Below are 19,102 nucleotides of genomic sequence, written 5' to 3'. Positions count from 1 at the left end.
CCAAGAATCTGTCTGTGAACTCATCTACACTCATATCATCAGTCTGCCTCAACTGTTCAAACTCTATCATCTTCAATTCCCTTGAGCTATCAGGGAAAGCCCATCCTGCAAACTCGTTTGCAAACTCCTCCCATGATAAGCTTTCCACCCTCGGGTTCACATAATTCTTAAACCACTCTCGGGCTTTCTTGCATTTTAATGTGAATCCAGCCATCTGGATGGCTCTACTGTCATCCGCCCCTAACTCCTCTGTAATTGTCTTGACCCTCTCAAGATACACAAACGGGTCATCACCTGATTCAAACTGGGGAGCACCCAGCTTCATATATTCAGTCATCTTGACCTTGCTCCCACCAGATGAGCTAGGCCTAGGTAATTGAGTTTCTGGAACTGCGGTTTCTGCTAATGGTGGAGGAGGTGCAACATTTTCTGTGGTAGGGTTTGCTGGATTTGGATAGTAGGGTGGGGGTGGATACATGGGGTACTGTGGGTATGGTGGGTAGTAAGATGGGTATGGCATGTGAGAAGGGTAAGGATTAAAACTGGGGTAATCCGATGTACCTCCCATCAAATACCCGAGATTTTGAGAAAAGGGTGGGTAGTGTGGTGGCTGAACAAATCCCGAGGCCTGGGTGCCTCCTTGGGACTCTCCCATTCCCTCTTCCGACATGCTCACTCCTAAACTGCCATCCCTCCTCTGGTCCACATCCATCTCATCCCCCATATCCTCTGACATTCCTCCCTGAACTGTTCCCCTCACTGATATGCTTCTACCCAGATCCAAAGACCTTCTAGGGTCTCTTACTGCTCTTTCTCTGCTGGACCTACTAGACATTGCCCTAGGCAATGCTGGAGGACGGGCGCTCGTGCCCTCATCCTCAGGTGGTACTCCAGTCAATCGTGCTGATCGACGAGTTCCTCTCATCCTGTTTTCTGAAAAACAGTACACATTACAAACTAACATTAGCATCATATGGTTCATGTGGAAACACATGAACCCACATCACATACATCACATATCATAGCATATCATTAATGCACATGCATATTATCATGGCATTTCACATCATCATACAAGACAAGACTCCACATCCTATTCTAGTGGACATGATCTTTCCTATTATGCTTGACATTTTATAACATCTATGAGCCCAACACTCTAGGTCCGACCATATGAACCTAGGGCTCTGATACCACTCTGTAACGACCCGAAAATCGGACCGCTACCGGCGCTAGGATCCAGATCGGCTTAAGGCCGCCGGGACCCGTAGCAAGCCTGACATATAACCTGTGAACCTGTCAAATCCCATACATGATCATACATACTCATAAACCTGTAAACTTTTCCTTTCCATAAACCAAGCTCAACCTGTGCATACTCATAACATAACATAAACCACACACTGGAGCCCTCATCAAATGCTCCAATGGGGTATCATAACATATATGAATTAAGCTTGGTTGAACATAAACATCATAAAACATTCTATAGATCATGTATCAAAAGGGATTACTATACAAACTCGGTCAAGCACAATTTCTAAACCTCAATACATCATCATTACATATCATAAATGTATAAGACATTACATTACAATTTAATCATGTCCACTGCTAGCTATTACATAACCATGACTTTACTCTATCCGACCTCCTGCTCTATCCTGTACCTGCAAGCCTGGGGGTTAAAGGGAGATGGGTGAGCTAAAAAGTCCAGTGAGTAGAACCATAAAAACATATTAACAAACATGCTCCAATGAAATGCATCATAACACAGACAATTCACATAAGGGTTGGGTGAACTTGTCACCAAATAGTCCCAGCATCATTTGTGCCAGGCCGTAGCATGGGATCCTGGTCTTCCTGTCATATCATACATTACTTACCATTGCCCCAGGGCCTCCTCTGGGCTCCTGGTCTTCGAGTCCCATGTCTGTGCCAGGCCGTAGAATGGGGTCCTGGTCTTCCCTTAGGGACTAATTGGGTCATCCAACATTCACCCACATCAACAATAAAGAATGCAATGCAACATATTCGTGAAATCTAATGGAATCATCCTATTGCATACTCATGATGCATGAAACATGATAAACATTTAATTTCTCAATTTAAAAGATTAAGTTTAGTTCCACTCACCTCTGGCTGACTCTGACAACACCGAAGCAGCTGAACTCACTGCTGGGGTCCTCGGTTCCTCGGGTCCGAACCTACACAGGTGGACTCAAATGAGGGACCAAACATACTAGAACATGACTCTAAAATACTCCCCAAAAACCCCCTTAAAACACCTCAAAACATCATGAAAAAACATGCAAAGGAAGGCTGCACAGGGCACTTTCGGCGGCACCTTCGGCGGTCGAATGTCCCTCCAGAGCCGAAAGTCAGGCAGGTTCGGCGGCACCTTCGGCGGCCGAAAGTGCCCTCCAGAGACGAAAGTCTCTTTTCAGGGGCAGGCTTCGGCAGCCGAAAGGCTTGCCTCCCAGCCATGTTCGGCGGCCGAAAGTCCTTCGGCTGCCGAACCTGGTTTCTGCCAAAGGGCAGAAACTTCAGCTCCTCATGCACCAATGCCTCCCAAACCTTCCAAACATGCATTTTTCCTATTCTACAACATGCATACTCAAGCATACAAGTTCCTAGGGGCTTCAACTAACTTAAACCCCATCTACAACACATCAAACATCCACACTGTTCATAAACACAACATAAACCCATAAACCTAACAATAAGCTAAACATGCATTCTACCCCATAGATCTACTTAAAACTTAGTTAAAACATGCAATGAGCTCAAGATCGGCTCTTACCTCTTGAAGATCGAGAGGAAAATGACCCTAGCTCGGAGATGGGAGAGATTGAGTTCCTTGAACTTCAAAGCTCCAAAACTTGCTTTATACTCGAAAATCTTCAAAACAAAGTTGCAAACTCATAAAAATCATGAAGAATGGAAGGAAGAAACTCAAGATCGGTGAGGGACGGCGGAGAGCTCACCTTGGCCGAAAATGGGGAGAAAAGCTCACCCGTTTCGGCTAAGGGACCCTTTTATAGGTGGCTGGCCAGGCCACATTCGGGGGCCGAACGTGCCTCCGCATGCATGCCATGTTCGGCGGCTGAACATGAGGTTCGGCGGCCGAACCTGGACTTCCCTCACTTATGCTTTCGGGGGCCTAAAGCACTCCCGAAGCGCATGCATGTTCGGCGGCCGAACCTGGGTCTTCCTCCAAGATCATTTTCATGCAAAAACTCATTTTCTTTCTTGATTAAAAACATAAAATACATTAAAACATTTTATAAAAACATGATTTTACCCTTCTAGAGGTCCCCGACACTCGGGATTCCACCGGACGGTCGGAATTCCGATACCGGAGTCTAGCCGGGTATTACAGGAAGAGAATAATCCCCTCCAGTTCTTTGTCAGGGGTAGTTTCGTGATTTATTACCTCGAGTTTAGGTCCCTTGTCCTTCCTACTCGTTCTGGCAAACTTTTAAAGTGTGTCGTCTCTTATTAACCTTTTGATTTCATCTTTCAATTGCCGACACTCTTTTGTTGTATGACTGTGGTCTTCGTGAAAGTGGCAGTACTAGGTCCTGTCTCGCCTTCCAGCTTTCTTAGGGTTGAGCTTAGGAGGCCATCTGATCTTCTTATCATTTTTTCTAATCCATATTAGAATATGTGTTTGTGAGTCATTTAATGGGGTATAGTTCTTAGAATTACCTCGATCATTCCTTTCTCGAGGGACTAGGTAACTTTTGTGGTCTCCGTCATATCCTTGCTTCTCTGGCTTTTGGTCTTGCTATTGGCTCATCCTTTTGTCCTCTTCTTGTCCTTCTCAGTACCTTTGTGCCAGTCTGATGACTCCTTTTTCTCAAACTTGTCCTTCCCTTTGGACCGCGTCTGGATTCTCCCTGTTTGAGTCCTTGAAGTATCAATGGAGGCTTCCTCCCTTCCCCCTGGAAGCCATGATTGATGCCTCCTCCGTAGCTTCGTACTGCTCGAAAATAACTTGCAACCTTCTAACGTACTGAAGTATTTGCTCAATGCTCAGATTGTTAGGATTTGCTTTGTTGACCATAGAGGGTGTGTTTTGCACACTGCTAAGAATGGAAGAAATGATAGCTTCCTCATTGGTAGCAATCTTAGTAGTAGCTCGTGAATGGCCGGACATTTCGAGAGAGAAAAGAGATTTTTTTTTAAGAGAAAGGGGATAAGAGACCGGTCTTAATATAAATAAACAAAGAGGATTCAATAGATTTTTCAGCAACATAACCAAATGATGTAACCGAAAACTAGAGTTATGCTGTGATTAGTCTACCAAGTAAAGTTATATTGTGATTGGTCAATCCTGTAAGAGAGAGAAAGTGAGATAGTTGGTACCTACGGCAGCCACTTTGACGCTCAAGTCAGTGAGTTAAAGAGAGAAGGGCGAGAGAATTATAATGCTTAGAACTCATGAGTAGTTATGTAAGAGAATAACATACCCTTGTCTCTGTATCTGTGATCCTTAGCTTTTATACTGTAAGGATGTGTGATTAATTATAGTATTTTTTTAAAATCCAGCAATAATGTGATCTGCTTGTTGATAAGGAATTTTACCGGTTAATTGATTGGAGATCTCGTGATTACAGGCGTAAAAAGATTTTGTTGGATTGTAGTCGTTAATAATAACTTCTTATGGAGCCTCTCCTTATAGTTGGGAGGGCAAGTCCTAATGAACTGAACCCATTTGAGGTCAACATGAAGTGTCTGGACCTTCTTTTCTCTTAGTGGAATCAAGCATCATCTTATCAGACCCTTGCCATGTGACCCTTTCTTCGAATGCAAGCACATGGCCTTCTTTGGGCGATTATTGTGTAATATTAAAAACATATAAGCAATCGCATTTGTATTTGGACGATTATTGTATAATATTAAAAACATATGAGCAATCGCATTTGTACAGATTTTCCATCTGTTCTCATGAGATTATGACTCTCTAAATATATATATATATATTTTTCATATTCTTCACAAAATTCTCTTCAATTTGCATATATTATTTGTATTTTTCTAATTTTTATTGAGTTATTTATGAATTTTAAAGTTACAGAGGTAAATCTGAAATTTTAAAATGTTACAATACAGTACCAAAAACTTCAAGGATCAATAACTTAATCTTTAAATCACTAAATGAGATGATTCTTGAATCTAAAATCAAGTTTGATAAGTCTATTACAACTTTTATACTTTAACCTTTCATATTTCTTCTTCTAATATAGTATCATTTATAAATAAAATTAGTGCATAAATTATAACATATACTATGACAGCCTAATTGCGATGAGAATAACTCAAAAATATAAATATTTTTATTGTCTTTCTTTTTCCTTTCACGCATTCTATGTGTATAGGATATTTTCATTAATTTTCTGAATATCTTTACTATTTTTCATTGAATTTTGATTTTTAGTACTAGAATTATCAATAATTAGGTAGAAATTTTTTGTAGGTCTAATCTTTGTATTTTTTATTCTTAATTATTTATATTTTTTTTAATCTTTAATTTCATATTATTAACTTATATTTGAGAATTAGAATAGGTGGTGAAAGGCAGCTAGGGTTTCTCTTTGTTGGCTAGAGTTGACCGAACTTTTTTTTCATAATTAAAAAAATTGATTTGCTTTCTTTTTTGTTTTCTTAGATTTAATTTACTTGAATTTCAGATCTGAATAAAATATTTAATTGGCTGTAATTTTTTTAATTTTTACTATTTCTTACTTTATTTAATTTATCTCTTACCATATTTTATTTTATTTTTTTGCATGCTATATTTAATTTATTTTCTTTCCATATTTTTATAATTTTCTTTTTGATTTAGTTTTATTGCTTACCATGTCTGCAAATATCTCTTTTCACATTAGAATAAATTTCTTATCTAAATTAAAAAAATAAAAAATATTTCTCACCTTTTTAAATTTATTCCTTTCCTTAATTAAAAATATTTCTTTTTTCATAATTAATTTATTTCTTTTCATAATTAATTCATTCGTTTTCATGTTTAAATTATTTTCTTTCCTTTTTGAATTATTTTATTTCCTATTTGGTCTTTTTCAATTATGGTAAGTTGAATGTGGTAAGCAAGTTTGAATAAAGGAAGAGAGTGATGTTGCCTATACAACACAGGCATTGGCTGAAGCCTCCTTCTCCATTTGGTGTGTAATTCCTTTCTTGGATAGACTTATGGAGTTTATAATGAAAGCCTATTTGGCATTGAGACCCATTAGATTGTCTTGAATACCCTTTACAAGGAGTAATGGGTCTAAAGTTTTGTAATAGTTTAGGTCTAGTTAGTGAATTTTAATTATTATTTTATTTTTTTGAAATTGTAAATTAATTATTTTCTCTTCTATCCCTTTTTATGACTTTTTGGATTAATTCTATTCTCTTTTCTCTTTCTTTAGTAAGATGATTATAAAACTGTTCTTTAAGGATGCATGTTAGAAATCTAGTGAGACCTTTTTCACTGTATGCTAAACATAAACTTAGTAATTATACATGATTAGCTTTTCCTCTTTAGTGCAAATTGGTTTGTGGCATGAAATCAACATAGGAATATGATTAATTAGGACAACTTAGTAACTCAATTACATTAAGTTCAAGTAAAAATTTGGCATGTTTAGCCTAATTGATGTATATGAAACGACGATTTTTTGTAATCACATATTGTCTGAAATAAATTTTCCAATAAATATTTTAAACATGATATAAGAATTAATGTAGAAGATTAGCATTAGTTCTAAGGTAAAGTCTAACGGAGAAGAGTGGCTAATAATGAACCCTGCTAATAGCTAATTGTTGTGCGAATCATCATGTTTCATGTAACCATGTAAGTATAATATTACATCGTAAAATCTTCATTTCTTTTACCCTAGTTTGGAATTAAGTATTTTTATAAGAATTCAATTCAATTGATATATTTTTAATAATTCTCTTGTTTGTAATAGAAAATTTTAATTTTTTTCATCTTAAAAAAACTTTCTTTTTAAAAGATGAATCTTGTATGATTTTGCAAGAGTTCATTTGATTTTTTTTTCTTATAAAATGAATCATGTCAAAAGAAGGGTTATATGTTGTTTTTGGTCCATGTTTAACTATACATAAATGTGGATTGTTATGTATTGCAGTTGAAAAATGAGAAAGGAAAAGAAAAACCTTTCTTTATATTGTTTTTACTATTTTTTTATCAATAAAATTTAATATTTATCGTTGTTTCTATTTTTATCTCTTTTATCATGATAATCTCATATTTTTTAGATGTATTTGTTAAATCTAAATTCTAATTATTTGCATTTATATTCTACTGCCACATATTTTACAGAAACTTTAATTTTTAATTTGTTTTCATGATACTTTAGTAGTTTCTATATGATTTTAGATATATATTTTTTTATTTTTATATATTTAATTTTAATTTTAAATATTTATTTTTCATTCTAGATAAAAAAACCTTTTATTTTGGTTTCAATAATGGTATCAAAGCTTTTCTTTTTAAAATTACTTGTCATTATATTCAATAAAATCAAATTCTTTAAAATAAATAGTGGATGGCAAATTAATAAATTTTTTAAAAATTTATAGACAAGATAATAAGTTTTCACAAGAATACACAAATGCTTTGTAAGGGACAACTTGAACATTTATTACACTTTGAGGGTCAAAATGTGCTTTGGCAAGAAGAAACACATTAGAGAGGGGGAGAGACCCAAATAGCCAAAACCTAATCCATTGTAACTGAAATAACCACCAAATGTCCTCTTACACTGTACAACCCCTCTCTCCAATCTTTCTCACCTTCAATCCACAGTCCCACTCTCCTCTTCAAACCCACCAGCAATCCACAAAACTACTTCAGAAGAACTGTCTTCAAACCCTAGGTTCCACTTCTCCTCCAAAACCCATTAACCAGTCCCTCTCTCAGGCCTCATGGCTCGAGTCCCTTCGCTTTTGCTCCCGCTCCAATTTATACCAGGAAGCTGTTTCCACGTACATTGAAATGATTCTTTCGGGTGTGTCACCTGACAACTCTGCCTTCCCGGCTGTTTTGAAGGCCGTGACAGGTCTTCAGGATTTGAGTTTTGGAAAACAGGTGCATGCCCATGTTATCAAATATGGGTATGAATCATCTTCTGTGACTATAGCTAATACTCTTGTAAATTTCTATGGTAAGTGCGGAGAATTGGACGATGTGTATAAGGTGTTTGATAGAATTACTGAAAGGGACCTAGTTTCTTGGAATTCACTAATTTCTGCATTTTGTCGGTCTGAAGAGTGGGACTGTGCACTCGAGGCATTTAGATTAATGTGGTCTGAGAATCTGGAGCCGAGTTCATTTACTTTGGTAAGCCTGGCTCTCGCTTGCTCTAAGTTGCACAAGCATGAGGGCTTGCGGCTTGGGAAGCAAGTTCATGCATATAGTTTTAGGAAATGTCATTCGACAACCTTTACCAACAATTCTTTGATGACTATGTATGCAAATCTAGGAAGATTAAATGATGCAAAAATTTTGTTTGACTTGTTTGAGGATCGTAATTTAGTTTCTTGGAACACCATCATAAGTTCTTTTTCTCAAAATGATAGATTTATGGAAGCACTTGTTTTCTTGAGGCTAATGGTTCTTGAAGGAGTTAAACCTGATGGGTTCACGCTTGCAAGTGTCCTTCCTGCTTGCTCCAACTTGGAGATGTTTGTTACTGGGAAGGAAATTCATGCTTATGCCTTGAGAAATGGCAATTTGATTGAGAATTCTTACGTGGGTAGTGCTTTAGTTGACATGTATTGCAACTGTGGACATGTCGAAAGTGGGCGACAAGTGTTTGATGGTATCTTGGAGAGAAACATTGGGCTATGGAATGCTATGATTGCTGGTTATGCACAAAATGAACATGATGAGAAGGCAGTGATGCTTTTCCTGGAAATGGAACCTGTTGCTGGACTTTTTCCCAATGCAACCACAATGGCAAGTGTTGTGCCTGCTTGTGTACGCTGTGAAGCATTTTCTAATAAAGAAAGCATACACGGGTTTGTGATAAAGAGAGGCTTGGAAAGAAATAGATATGTGCAAAATGCACTTGTGGATATGTACTCCAGGATGGGGAACATGGAGATTTCAAAAACCATATTTAAGAACATGGATTTTAGAGATATAGTTTCTTGGAACACAATGATTACTGGTTATGTTATTTCTGGAAGCTTTGATGATGCTCTTCAGTTGCTACATGAGATGCAATATGCAGATGAAGGAAACAACAAACATAATGATAATAAACAAGTCCGTTTAAAAGCTAATTCAATAACCCTTATGACTGTCCTTCCTGGTTGTGCTTCCCTAGCAGCATTGGCAAAGGGAAAAGAGATCCATGCTTATTCCATGAGAAATTCATTGGCATCAGAAGTCACTGTAGGAAGTGCATTAGTTGACATGTATGCAAAATGTGGCTGCTTAAACTTATCTAGGAGAGTGTTCGATCGAATGCCTATTAGAAATATTATTACCTGGAATGTAATTATCATGGCTTATGGGATGCATGGAAATGGGAAGAAGGCCTTAGAACTGTTCAAAGATATGGTCAATAGTGGGGAAGTAAAGCCTACTGATGTCACTTTCATAGCAATTTTGGCTGCTTGCAGCCACTCAGGGATGGTTGAAGAGGGCCTGCACCTTTTCCATAAAATGAAAGATGACCATAGTATTGATCCTGGTCCAGATCACTATGCTTGTGTTGTGGATTTACTTGGTAGAGCAGGCAAAGTGGAGCAAGCATATGAACTCATCAATGTCATGCCTTCTGGTTTTGACAAGGTAGGGGCCTGGAGCAGCTTGCTTGGATCATGTCGGATCCACCAAAATATAAAAATAGGAGAAACTGTTGCTCAAAACCTCCTACAATTGCAGCCAAATGTGGCCAGCCACTATGTTTTGCTGTCTAATATGTACTCATCTGTTGGACTTTGGGACAAGGCAATGAATGTCAGAAGGAAGATGAAGGAAATGGGTCTAAAGAAAGAACCCGGCTGTAGTTGGATTGAGTATGGTGATGAGACGCATAAATTTTTAGCTGGGGATTTATCACATCCACAGAGTGAGAAACTCCATGATTATCTAGAGACACTGTCAGAAAAGATGAAAAAAGAAGGGTATGTGCCTGATACTTCTTGTGTACTTCACAATGTTGATGAGGAGGAGAAAGAAACTCTACTTTGTGGACACAGTGAAAAATTGGCAATAGCTTTCGGCATACTAAACACTCCCCCTGGAACTACTATTAGAGTTGCCAAGAATCTTAGGGTGTGTAATGACTGTCATGCTGCGACTAAGTTCATCTCCAAGATGGTGGATAGGGAGATTATCCTTAGAGATGTAAGGAGGTTCCATCACTTCAGGAATGGCACCTGTTCATGTGGGGATTATTGGTGAAAATCACCTTTTTTTTTTTCTTTCCAGGAATCAACATTTTACTTGATATTCATCGTGCAAGTAAAATTTATTGTACATCTACAACTTTAGGTAGGTCTATGCGATATTATACAACAAAAAAAAAATTAGTGTTCGATTGTTGCTTATCACTTTCGTTCTCAGATCTTGCAAGGGCTCAATGAGTTTCACTTAAGTTGTTGCTCTCAGAACCTTGACTTTGAGATTTGGCAAGAACAAAAATAACCAGAGCAATCAGACAAGACCAAGGCCTTTATGAGTGAGAGAACACCAATGGGTTAATACGTGTTAATTCAGGTAGGATCAGTAACAAAAAGAAATGTTGTTTTTTGTTTATTCTAAAATAAGTAGTATTTTTATTAAAAGAAAAAAACAGCAGCTTTATTATTAGCTCCATTCCATATAGTGTTGGCAGTAGGCACTGCCATCTCTCCTAGCGCCACCGGCAGTCACTGCCCTACCACCATCATTAAACATTAAATCAGTCTGCCACCATCACTAACACCTCCACTCTAACCACCTCACCGCGACACTATTGCCGCAATTAATTTAAATTATATATCAGATACTCTAATGTTTTATAAATAAATTTGGGTTTTACGAGATATTCACTGAAGAGGCAATAATAACAATAACAACAATTAATAATAACAATCATAATCGCTTATTTACTGAACATATTTTTCCTTTTTTTTGCGTTATAATATACTAAAAAAATATATATTAAAAAGCAATTTAAAAAAATAGAAAATTGAAAATTTTGAACCACGGTATCTCATACCATACATGATCAAGGAAATGTTTTTAGTGCTTTTCAGTTTGTTCATCAGGAATTGTTTTGTTTCATTTCCTGCAACTAAGTTTATATAATGCAAGATTAATTTAGTGACAGATTTTAGATCAACTTCATAAGATTTTTTTTTAACAATTTATCAAACATATGTTCGTTATATGTTCAATTCACCCCATTTTTACTTTTTTGTCCAAATTAACCCAAAAGTTTCGAAATCGAGAAATTAGGAGTTCATAGTCGACATTAGATGCTCATTAATTTAATAGAAAGTGCTGTTTCCTATCAATCACACAAGGAAAAGAGAAATTAATACAACTGTATCAGTGCCAAAGTTGTTACTGAATGCCACCCACTGCTAATTTGTTATTGCCAAAACTACTCAAAACCTGATATGAAAAATTAGAATATAAAAATATCACTTCCCTTTGTTTCGTTTCATGGCTCCCTTTCCTTGGCCCTTCTTAGGTGGTCCTTTTCCACGTCGCTTCAACATTTCAAGCTTGGATAAGCGCCTGAAAAAGATAAATTTTGAACGTTTAAGTACTATTATAGATGCCTAAAACTGTTAATGACTTTTATATTCCGGTCTTCACAAACCATGTGGGGAGAAAAGTCCCAAATAAAGGTCGGCTGCCAGGGGGAAGCACAAAACCTAAAGAAGACTAATGCAACTCAAAACAAATAAAGAGAAGCAAAAGAAAGTTTCTTGAGAACTCAAAGCCAAATCTAGCAGCAAAATTTTATGGTTAAATAACTAACCATAATGATGCATCCGTTTATCAACCAACAATGGCATTTTATCACTGTAGAACAAAATTCTCACTAAGAAACAAAAGTTTCTCCACAAGTAATCTTGTTCTGTATTTGACTAATTAATCTAACAAAATATCTAAAATTGCCTTCCAGAAAACTCTTGAATATCAATGTGGGCATAGCATTTAACATAATTAATAGTAACAAAACTATCCATATAGCCTGCTTCAGCTAGTTTTAGAAGGCTTGGTTGTTGTCGTCCTTGTTCCTCAAAGTAAATTCATAACTTAAACAACAACTAAATCAATTTATTCCTCAAAGTAAATATTAAAACTTAAACAAACATATTGTTTATCCCATTGTCTATAGCCTCCAATGCAAATCCTAGACAATCCAGCATATTTTTCAGTTAAAACTTTGCATTGAAACTAAAGTGCTTGATTTATTTAATTAGAGAGCCCCATATACTACACGCACAATCAACTGTAATTACCAGTATAGGCTGCAGTTAGAAAGTGACAACTAGTCCAAATTTTGAGTGAAAGATCTACATCTAACAAGCACACATAGAATAGCCCTGAAGTAGCATTGAGGTGGTTAAAGGTTCACATGGAGTGTGGTGGGTGAGTTTTGGTTAGCTACTAGACCTGATTCTTAACAAGCAAGGAAACAAAACATAAGGCAGGTCAAAATGCTATCGTTTACTATCTTATCTTCTGATTGCAATGGTTTCTACCAACATTTTGAACATACAGTTGTCATTTGTTAGGAAGTATATTGATAGGCAATAGTAACAAAGTACTGTGGTCAGTATAGTTCTAAAAAATATACAAGGTACATTTCAGCTCCAATGATTGTGGATCTAAATTTAAGAGTGAATTTATATGCATGGGGGCCTATAAAAACTGGCTGACACCATGACTGCCTACTTTCCTGAACAAGGAATGGCAATGCTACTTCCACTTGGGAACTGCATCCCAACTGATGAATCAACATGAATAAAAGCAAAATTGTATTGCCTACCAAATTGTCACCCTCTTGCTCCCTACCTTATAATTGACATGGAATTTTTTCCACGCAATTTCAAGCAAAGTGATTCAGCTGTTCTATCCAAACAAGCGATTAAATAACAAAATTTCAAAGACTCTTAAAAAGAAATGTATTAACATAATCACACATAAGATGAGGAAACAAGTGAGGAAAAATAAGGATTACTCTTGCTCTAGGCGGGACATGATAAGTGGGTCGTCCCTCTTGATGTCATGAGGGTACCACTGCGCGACTTTCTCACCAATGAGCTTCTTGCGTAAAATTTTGTGGGGAGATCTGTGCCCTGTTGGATTAAGCACATGACCAAAAATCCTTGCCCTTGCCTCAGCCACCCCTTGGGTGACAGCGGCAGCCAAAATACCCTTTAAACCGCCACCAGTCATTCTCACTGATTCAAAAACGTGGAAAAGGTTTAGTTACTTTCGAAAACTTCCGAAGAACACCATATCAAAGGTAGAAAATAACAGAAACGGGCAACGAAAAGCAGCTCGGTATATTTAGACATTTTAACAAACAGTAGGTACGCATGTGGATCAACGATAACAAGAAGAGGTACCTAATTGATCGAGATACAGCGAGTGAATTTTCAGCTCCTGCTTCCACATAAAATCATGAAAACTTGAGCTTAAGTGTCGATATTCTCCAATCTCAGAGAAGAGAATCCGCTAAAACGTCCGCCGCAGCAGGTGGCTCGCCGTTTATAGCTTTTGTCACAGGTTTTGAAGGAAGCGGTGCGTATAAGGGAAGGAGAACTTTATATCAAGGGGTCGAGTTTTTTTTAATTTTTTGATAAATTACAGCTAAGTCCCCAACATTTATCATAACTGATAAATAAGTCCATATTTTATGTTTGTATAACAATTAAATTCTTAAATTTATATTATATTTAACATATTGATCTTTTCCCTTAAAATGGTACTCGTTTACATTACCGAGTTTTTCTAAAAGACTAAAAGGCCCTTTGTACACATGGTAAGAAGTAGATCGTAATCAATATTTGGTTTAAATTAAAAAAAAATTATCGAATTGAATTGATTTAAATATTTAGTTAAATTTTTTATTTATTTTGATTATTTTTAATTTTAAAAATTTTAATTATTTTAATTTTAATTAAAAAAATCGAAAAAATTTAACTTATTATTAGTGATAATAGTATATTATTTTTATTATATATTATTTTTTATAATAAAGAGAAATTAAATCATAATTAAAATTAAAATATTTTAATTAAATTTTAAAATATCAAAAATAAAGTATAAAAAATAAAAAATCTATTAAAAATTTAATCGATTAAATTAAATCGAACTAAATCAAATCAGTTCAATCCAAATTGATTTTTATTCAAAATCAATTCAGTTTGATTTTTATAAATATTAAAATTTTAATTTTTAATTTATTTAGTCCGACTGACCAAATGCTCATCTATAATAAAAAATCCTTCATTTTTCTGTATTGGGCGGTCGACCAAAAGGTATAATTTAACCTTTAAATTATAGGTTAATAGCCAAATAAACCCATAAGTTTGTTTAAATCTAAATAGATCCTTTAACTATTAAATAAAATTAAAAAAAATTTTTAAATTTTTAATAATAGATCAAATATGTTTTTGGGAGATATATAAGTCCTTTAAAATTTTAAAAAAAATTGTTAAATAAAACCTTCAAATTGTTAAAATATATGAAATAAACATTCACTTCTAATTCATGTCTCTTTTTTTTTTCATATTCTATCTTGTTGCTTTGTAAATAACATATTTTAGTTATGTATATCGGTATATATTATCTATTAATCTCTTAACAGAATCACCAAAATTATATTTTACAATATCATATTTAATGAGTGATGACGACCATAATGAAAGTAATAAACCCTTAGAGAAGTTTTCTGAATCAATCAGTGAAGAACAAATTATCAATTTGCTCTAATGATAATCAAGTACTTTTTATGACGTTATACATCAAATATATAAACTAATTAATGAAATTCTCATGCAATAGAAAAATTTTTTGCATATTTATTGATGTGGCTAAAACAAAACTATGTCGCAATTGGTCACTCTATAAGAAAGAGAACATAAGGTGATTGGTGTCTATGGCAGCCACTTCGACACTCAAGTTAGTAAACTGAAGAAAAGGGCGAATGTAAGAAATTGCTTAGTATTTAAGAGTAGTTTGTGTAAGAATGTGCATAATGATTTCTACGATCATTGTCTTTATACTGTAAGAAGATGGAGTTAATTATCGCATCTCCTGAAAATTCGGTTGGTACCAGCTAATTGATAGGGGATCCCGTGATTATAGGTGTAATGGAGATCTGCTAGCGGTAACTTTATGCGAAGACTCAACCTATTCAGGAGAGGGCGAGTCTTAATGAAGAACCAGGTGCTACGGTGACCGGGTCTTCCTTTCTACTGGTGGGACCACGTATCAGCTTATAAGACCCTTACCACATAGCTCTATCTTATGGTCATAGGTCATGGCTTACTTTGAGCGATTATTGTGTTATATCAAAGATCCCCCGCTAGTCTTTGATTTTTCAGATTTGAAGGTGATAATTGTCTTCACGATCTTGGGCATGTAGCATATCTAGATTGGCTTTCCACACTTGCGTCGCTCTGCCTGCCTCTAATCATAAATGATGATTATCTTATTCTTTGAGCTGCATTCAAAACCTGCTGTCAAAACCGTCATATAAAAACCCTACTTCTCCTCCAAATACCACTTTTGCTCACAACCGACTTCTGTGCTTTAGAAAAGATTCGACAACACATTTTTTCATTCACACACTTAAGGTAATTCGTATTCGCTTTCAATTTCATAGCAACGAATAGGAACACTTCTTCTTCTACTTATGGTGGAAGTTCAACCTCCAGCTCCTCATCTGATGGCCCCATTCGAGCTCCTGCTCCCGTTGCCCCCCTGAGGGCGGTCCATGACCACAAAAATGTACTGGTAAATGATACTCCTCCCATGCTAACTGAGAAGGATGTAGACCGTCTCTGCGACCAATACCACATCTCTCAAGAAATCTTCCGTGTCTTCTCTCCATCTCCGAGCATTCGTGTGGATGATTGAATTGCTGCGGAAGATACCATCATGGTCTAAGAGGAGCAGTTGATAGGGGTGAGCATTCGGTCGGTTCGGTTCAAAATCGAACCAAATCGAATTAACCGAAAACCGAAATTTTAGTGTTTATGAAAACCGAACCGAACTGATTTGGGTCAGAAATCGAATCGAATCGAACCGGTCTGATTCGGTTCGATTCGATTCGATTTGATCGGTTTCAATTTTTAATAATTTTTTTATTTTTTACAGTTTATTTTTAATATTTTAAAATTTAATTAAAATATTTTAATCTTAATATGATTTAATTTCTCTATATTATTAAAAAAATATATTATTATCACTAATCGGTTCGGTTCGATTTTTTCGGTTTTTTTCTGATCAAAACCGAATCGAACCGAAATAACCGAAATTTCTGAAATTAAAAACCGAACCGAACCGAAATGTATAAAAAACCGAACCAAATTTTCAAATCGGTTCGGTTCGGTCGATTTTTTCGGTTTAAACCGAATACTGCTCACCCCTAGCAGTTGAAGGTAGGACTTCGTTTTTTGATGGACCCATTCTTGATTGAAGTCCTTCATTTCCATAAGCCAGCAGTCGTCCAACTGCACCTCAACAGTTGGAGGATCTTGATGGCTTTCCGCTTCCTCTGCTTCAACAATAACATCGAGCCGAGTGTTGCTCTATTCTCCCAATTGTACCAACTAGAAACCTAAAAGAATGAAGAGTTCTGGTACTTTAGCGGGAGAAAATGTCAAACCCTTTTCGACCGGATACCCTCATCCCTCAAATTTTGGAAAAATAAGTTTTTTATCCTATGTTATTGAGTATATGGGGGTTTTGGGCAGCTCCAAACTGACTAAATGCATGTGGAGCTTTAGAAGGATAGGGTCCAGACATGCCAGGATGAGGAGGAGCCTTTGAACTTCTTCTAGAGGATGGCCTCGACACAGAGGATCGATATTACTATCGCGATGAGGAACACCCTTCTGTCCTGGCAAAGCCATACTCAGGTTGACTAGGCTCGAGCTTCTCACTCGCCCAGCCTTCCAACCAGCTAGGAAAGCACTTCACATGCTAGTGTGCAAGGTATTTTTCTTTCTAACCCCTTTATTTTTGAAACTGTCTTTCTTACTCACCTTGTGCTTTATGCAGATATGGTCGGGTCACGAAACAAGTTTATCGAGGTAGCACACACCACTCATAAGGGCAAAGCAGTTGCTGGAATGACTGGTCCACCTCCTAAACTGGCTCGTCGTACTGAGGAGATTATCATGCTTTCTCCTCCTCCACACTCTCTTATAATAGAAGAATCGACCCCTATTCAACCCGAGTAGAATCCCAGTGGCCTCATAGTATTCAACACCTGACGTTGGGGCTGACTCGGATGACCTCTCTTCTTGAGGAACCTCATCTGTCAGTCCTCATAGCTAAGAATGCTTTGAGGCCCCAGGACCATCATCACCTGAACGCGGTTGAGATAGACGACCTCTTTGACAATATCATGCACTCTGCCATGGAGAGTGCCCTTTGTGCATACATGGCCAAGGAGCAAAATAAGACTCTGAGGCAAGAATTCCGGGCCTAAGAGACAGACAAAGGTCTCCTGCAAGAGGAATGCTCGAGACTGAAGTCCTGGGTTGAAGAAGTGGAGGGTACGATGAAAGAGACAATGGAGTCGATGGACAAGCTCTAGGCGGACTTAGACCAGGCAAATGCTTCAAAATTAACCCTTAAGAATTGGGCAAAAACAGTAGAGGATCAAGTGGCCATGCTTCAATACCAGGTCTAGGAGCTCCAATCTCAATTTTAGGAGAACCAGGCCGCCTCTACTAGGATCGTTGAATTAGAAGCAGAACTTCAAGAGATGGTGGCCCGAGGAGAGGAGATGTTTATGAAAGGCCAAGATTCGGTCAAGAAGGAGCTAGTGAAATGATTTCCCTCTGAAGACTTTACCTGGATAGACGACGTCTTCCCTGAGGAGGAGGGAGATGAGGATGAGTAAGAGGAGGAGGGAGAAGCTGAAGACAATCACATCGATCGGGTCTCTACAGACAACATAGTAGATGTAAAAAATATTGATGTAATGGAGACTCTGAAGGAGGAACCTAAAGATCCTCCTCCTATTTAATATTCTATGATTTTAATGAAAATATCTTATCATTATTTTCACTAAGTGTTTATACGTTCTGCACTCATTCATAACCCTCATCTAACTATCATTAAACAAGACTTAAATAATCTCTTTTAAAAAATTGTTAAAGGGTTAACACTCAACCATAACATCCTGTCACGGGCCAAACTAGTGGGCATAAAATAAATAACTTGGAAAATTTTGCAAAAATGGGACTAAAACCCGGACATGTGGCTTGGCGGGTTCTCGCCTTATGGCCTGGGCATGAAATGCCTTAGAAAATTGTAAATGGAAAAAACACCTGGTTATGTGGCTTGGCGAATACCCGCCTTATAGCCTGGGCATAAAATGACTTGGATAGCGGTACTGACACCCGATTTGTGGGCCTAGCAGATACCTGCCTTGTGGCCTGGAATAAAATGCTTTGTTGAGCGGGACTAACGCCTGAATTATGGCTTGGCGGATACCCGGCTTATGGCCTTGGCATGAAATTTCTTGTTTAGCGAGACTAACACTCGGATTATGGCCTAGTAGATATCCACCTTGCGATCTGGCATAAAATGCATTTTTTAGTGAGACTAACATCCGAATTAGGCAGCCTGGCGGAACTCACTAGCCTTGGCATGAAATGCCTTGTTGAGTGGGACTAACGCCCAGATTATGGCCTGGCGGGCACTTGCCTTGTAGCCTTTAATGAATGCTCTTTAATCTTTTTGAAGAAGACAACTCCATCGTTCCTTGTCATTGAATAACACAACACATGAAAAAATACATCATTAACTGTTATTGATGAAATTTTCTCAAATTATAAATATTCCAAGAGTGAGGAATGACTCGGCCAT

At 36.9% G+C, this 19,102-nt stretch overlaps 2 protein-coding genes across 2 annotated transcripts; one reads left to right on the top strand and one right to left on the bottom strand.

Annotated features, from left to right (window-relative positions):
• Window positions 1-7,690: 7,690 nt before the first annotated feature.
• On the top strand, window positions 7,691-10,581 carry LOC110610825 (pentatricopeptide repeat-containing protein At3g57430, chloroplastic). Its single transcript, XM_021750901.2, has one exon. It carries the CDS (start codon window positions 7,781-7,783, stop codon window positions 10,445-10,447), a length of 2,667 nt encoding a protein of 888 aa, XP_021606593.1. The 5' UTR covers window positions 7,691-7,780; the 3' UTR covers window positions 10,448-10,581.
• A 907-nt stretch (window positions 10,582-11,488) lies between these two features.
• Window positions 11,489-13,816, bottom strand: LOC110610762. Its single transcript, XM_021750827.2, has 3 exons — window positions 13,618-13,816; window positions 13,227-13,449; window positions 11,489-11,770 (listed from the first exon to the last, which is right to left on the bottom strand). Exons 1-3 carry the CDS (start codon window positions 13,664-13,666, stop codon window positions 11,674-11,676), a joined length of 369 nt encoding a protein of 122 aa, XP_021606519.1. The 5' UTR covers window positions 13,667-13,816; the 3' UTR covers window positions 11,489-11,673.
• Window positions 13,817-19,102: the final 5,286 nt, after the last annotated feature.

This window comes from Manihot esculenta, chromosome 3, assembly GCF_001659605.2.
Source record: "Manihot esculenta cultivar AM560-2 chromosome 3, M.esculenta_v8, whole genome shotgun sequence".
Classification (NCBI taxonomy): Eukaryota; Viridiplantae; Streptophyta; class Magnoliopsida; order Malpighiales; family Euphorbiaceae; genus Manihot; species Manihot esculenta.
Note: the sequence above shows the minus strand (reverse complement) of the source record. Positions and strands in the feature narration are given on the sequence as shown.

Bases quoted from the DNA above. Each gene is read 5' to 3' on its own strand.
- LOC110610825 (XM_021750901.2), top strand. From the start codon at position 7,781: ATGTCCTCTTACACTGTACAACCCCTCTCTCCAATCTTTCTCACCTTC.
- LOC110610762 (XM_021750827.2), bottom strand. From the start codon at position 13,666: ATGTGGAAGCAGGAGCTGAAAATTCACTCGCTGTATCTCGATCAATTA. The intron at 13,450-13,617 runs GTACCTCTTCTT...TTTTTGAATCAG, and splicing joins GCTGTATCTCGATCAATTAG to TGAGAATGACTGGTGGCGGT. The intron at 11,771-13,226 runs GTAATCCTTATT...TATCTTTTTCAG, and splicing joins ATGTCCCGCCTAGAGCAAGA to GCGCTTATCCAAGCTTGAAA.